The sequence below is a fragment of the Sphaeroforma arctica genome (genome assembly GCF_001186125.1).
Source record: "Sphaeroforma arctica JP610 unplaced genomic scaffold supercont1.2209, whole genome shotgun sequence".
Taxonomy (NCBI): Eukaryota; class Ichthyosporea; order Ichthyophonida; genus Sphaeroforma; species Sphaeroforma arctica.
This window is the reverse complement of record NW_014038349.1, coordinates 836-4,969: the sequence shown is the minus strand read 5'-3', so window position 1 is coordinate 4,969 and position 4,134 is coordinate 836. Positions and strand designations below refer to the sequence as shown.

At 44.8% G+C, this 4,134-nt stretch overlaps 1 protein-coding gene across 1 annotated transcript; it reads left to right on the top strand.

Annotated features, from left to right (window-relative positions):
* Positions 1–2,566: 2,566 nt before the first annotated feature.
* Positions 2,567–3,758, top strand: SARC_12302 (hypothetical protein; the record flags this gene model as incomplete). Its single annotated transcript, XM_014293592.1, has 3 exons — positions 2,567–2,659; positions 2,845–3,198; positions 3,267–3,758. 3 exons carry the CDS (start codon positions 2,567–2,569, stop codon positions 3,756–3,758), a joined length of 939 nt encoding a protein of 312 aa, XP_014149067.1.
* Positions 3,759–4,134: the final 376 nt, after the last annotated feature.

Below are 4,134 nucleotides of genomic sequence, written 5' to 3'. Positions count from 1 at the left end.
CTTAGTTCCAAGGACAGCCCACTCCTTCCTCAAATACGGAAAGTATGCAAGTGGCAAGACACCATGGGGTCACACAGTCATTGCCAGAGTAGGCCCACGCAATGGTTACAGCCTTCCAGCGACATTTTCAGCACGATTGGGATATGCCGAACCGTCCTCAGTATCGAAAGTCACCCCATTAGATACGTCTCGGCTAGTATCGATCGCTACCTCGGAAGTAGCCATGACGGATTCACCAGATGAGGAAAAGATAAGCCGTCGCACACAGCTCACCTTGTGTCAGCATGAGATTGGGCATCATAGAGCAGAGGATATAGTTGCTCAACTACAGCAGAACGGACATTTGTGGCCTATCGCTCTGGAACTTGCACAAGCAGTTAGGAGAAACTGTCGCGCATGTCTAGGACAGAGGGTGTTACGAAAGGGATTTCATCCGATGATTAATATAACGGCAAAGTATCCGTGGGATCATATTCAAGTCGACATGATTCCAATGCCACTAGTTTCAGCAGCAGGAAATCGATATATATTGCACGTCTTGGATATAGCAACGGGGTACTCGATATTAAGAGCAACGGCCACGAAGTCAGGCTAAAAACCCTAAAACTTATGGAGGTGTTTGGGGAACATGGTTTTCCCAGGAAAATCCAATCAGACGAGGGAGGCGAGTTTTCGAACAAGATTGTTAAACTAATAGCTCAAGAAGTTGGAGTGATGCATGCGAAGTCGCCACCATATCGTTCTCAGGTTCTGGGAGCAGCGGAGAGAAGACACAGAGACATACACGAAGGAGCTCGCAAGCTATGTGAATCTTTACCTACGGCATGGGATGTTCGACTACCACTTATTATGCTGTGCCAGAACCTCCGAATATCTCGGCGACACAAGACAGCACCATTCAGTGCTTACTTCGGTCGCCGTCATGTTTCGTTTGCTGACTTCACGGATAACCTTCCGGGGAATCAGCCGGTCACCAATGAGGCTTGGGCACACCGGCTAAATCGTTTGCACGACACTATCTTGCCGACGCTTTACAAGGTCATGCATAAATACGCAGACACACTATCCAGGCAGTTTGACCGCCTCCATGCTTACGATTTTATCGCCTTTCAACCAGGGGATGTGGTAATTATACGGTCCGAAGGTCGCACAACCAAAGCAATGCGACCAATGTATGGACCATACGTTGTCAAAGCCAGACAGGGACAAGCATATGAACTGACACACAAGGATGGTTCACCTCCAGATACTTTCAAAGGTAAACCAATTAGAGTGTAACTTTTGCGATTAGTCCATAGAGCCACCGAAAAACCTTTAGAAGATCATATGTGGCAGGATAGTTCCTCGTTCCGTTACATCATTCGACATAGACAGAATGATTCCACAGAAAATACAGAATACTTGGTTCGCTGGCGGAAAGGCGATCCAACTTGGGAGTCAGCCGAAGCCGAAGCTTTTGACGATCCGAATGATATCGCTGCATACCACAAAGCCGAGCAAACTCACCAGAAGAAGAAAGCGGCACAACAACAATAATTACAACGTTACGTTGATGAATACTAGATGTCTATCATCTACTTCCGGTTCGGAGTTTGTCTCTCCTCGTGAGATTTCACCACGGTGTAGAGGCGAACGACGATTCCACAACTCGAGCTTATAGGCGAGTATAACTCCAGCGGATACCCTAGCTTATGGGGGGGGGTGAAAATATACCAGCACAGCCGGGATGTTTCAAAAGACCAGTTTCCAAGGCACGAACTTACTCAGCAGAAGGATTTTCACTAGTTTTTATATATACATATTGTTTAATTTACACTACTAGTTTTATTTGTTTAATTTTCAATAGTTTAAGAGGTCATTTATTTTTGAAGCTCTTCAATCACTGGTGACGCTTGAGCTTGAGGGGAGTGTAGTAAAATCCCCTTAAACCACTATCAGAGTGGAGTTAGAATTAGTTTACAATTAATTCACACGAGGTGAATTATTTGTAGACCACGTAGACAATCAAATATAAAATTAAATACACCGCACTGAGCCTCAGGGAGACTCAGTAGGTTTTAGTATCGTGTTTTGATGTGTTTACTACAGCATGAGACGTCATTATCTGTGGGAGATTACAGATCTCAAGCAAGTTTCAATAGCAAGAAAACTCTTTTTCTTGAATGAAATCACAAGAGTTGCGTCACTCCGAAAAGCGGATCAAATATTAACCACATCATGTTAATAATACATTTGCTCCTATGAGAGCATTGCTCCAAAAGCCGATACCTAGGAGAGAATTGCTCTGAAAGCCAAGCAACATTAATTGATCGGCGTAAGAGCGAGTAGCAGAGATTATGCTATAGAACAATATCTAAGTGTTAAAGTGTTCTGCAAAAGGTTTCTCATACTGACCATATGAGTTTTCACCCTGGCCAACCCAAGCGGTTGAACACTAGCACAAACACCTTGAGTATAAAACCAAAGGTGAGGTTGTAAATAAAGATATACAATTACGCTTTATTCAAAGACTACCATCTTACACTCTAACAACTTATCAGGTCACTCTTGCTCTTACGCTACCAAAATGCATACTGTCAGCTCTAAGGATATCAAGACCACCACCATTCTCGAGTCGAAGGTCGACTGGCTTCCCTGGAAAACTCAAACCATCCTATCTGTGAACTGCGAAGGAATCTCTGATATCCTGACCAGCCAGACAGCTCCTCGAGGCAGCCGTTAGACTTGTAAGCAAGTTGCTGAAGCATATCGGATCATCAACCGTACCCTGTCTCCACTACTGCAAACGGAATCAGCCAATTCATCGAGTCCCCTTGGGATGCATTTGCTGCACTGCAACAAAAGTTTGAAGCTCTGACTGAAGATGATATCCAAAACTTGGAAGCAAAACTGAATCGCATCACGCAGGAACGGAACGAGCCGTACGCTACTCTCATTAGTCGTCTCAACACGTCCTTGGTGAAATTCAAGAATGCCGGAGGTGTGAAATCCGATAGCAGTCTCTGCGCTACCTTACGTCAAGCTGTGCACGACGACAATCAGACGGTGAAGATCACGTTGGAAACACCAGCAATGATGGCTATGTCGTACGATGATCCTATTTCGTATCTCACAGCATTGGATCCAGACGAAAATGACCCATCGACTATCGTGCACGGAGCACATTCAGCCATTTCATCAGATAATTGCGCATTCGAGGTCATTCCATAGGACAATGCCGCAAGCTTCAGTCCTTAATCAAATCATGTGTTACCGGAAAATTGCAGACTGCGGGCGGTGATCGAAACGATCGCAAACCTTACTACCGTCGCATTGACAAAACCGGCCCACGTAACGATACAAGAGGCTACAGAAAATCGAACAACAATGATAAGTACAACAAACCCTACTCTGATCGTGGCCGTAATACACAAAATGATAGAGACAGCAGCAACGACCGCTATCAACGCCGATACCATGACAACCGCGACGATTACTATCGACCGGAATATCAAGAAGATAGAAACAGACAACGCAACTACGGAAACAACGACAGATACTCACATGACAACCAGCGCTCTCAAGACCGAGATAGCACCTATCGATCTCAAGACAACCGACGCCATACAAGGGACGGCAGAAAAGACAAAGCAATGTCAGCGCAATTCAATGACTTTCCTCGTTCTGACAGACGAATTGCGTTTTCGGCTATAGACCCTACAGTTGACAATAAGGATGTGAACGATCGACCAAATAGGGATCCTGAACGTGAATACTGACGAGCTTGTGACAGTTGCGCTACCATCCTTGTACTCCCATACAAGTTCCATCAGCATTACCTCATCCACAAGATGTGCGTCAATGACCGGTACGCACTTGAAGTGGCATATGGAACCATCATTTATCCTAAGTATGTGGCACAACTGGGAGATTTGGGAGATGTACTCATATACACTACCTTCAAAACAGCCTACTAAGCGTCAGCCTGCTCACGGCTCGACTCTATTCATTTGAGTTTACCAACAGTATGTTGTATATATTGTTGCCTAACTTACTGACGCCATATAAGGGACGGCAGAAATGACAAAGCAATGTCAGCGCCTAACTTCAAAACAATAGCAGTGCATGAAAAACACAGAATATATTGTGTGCACA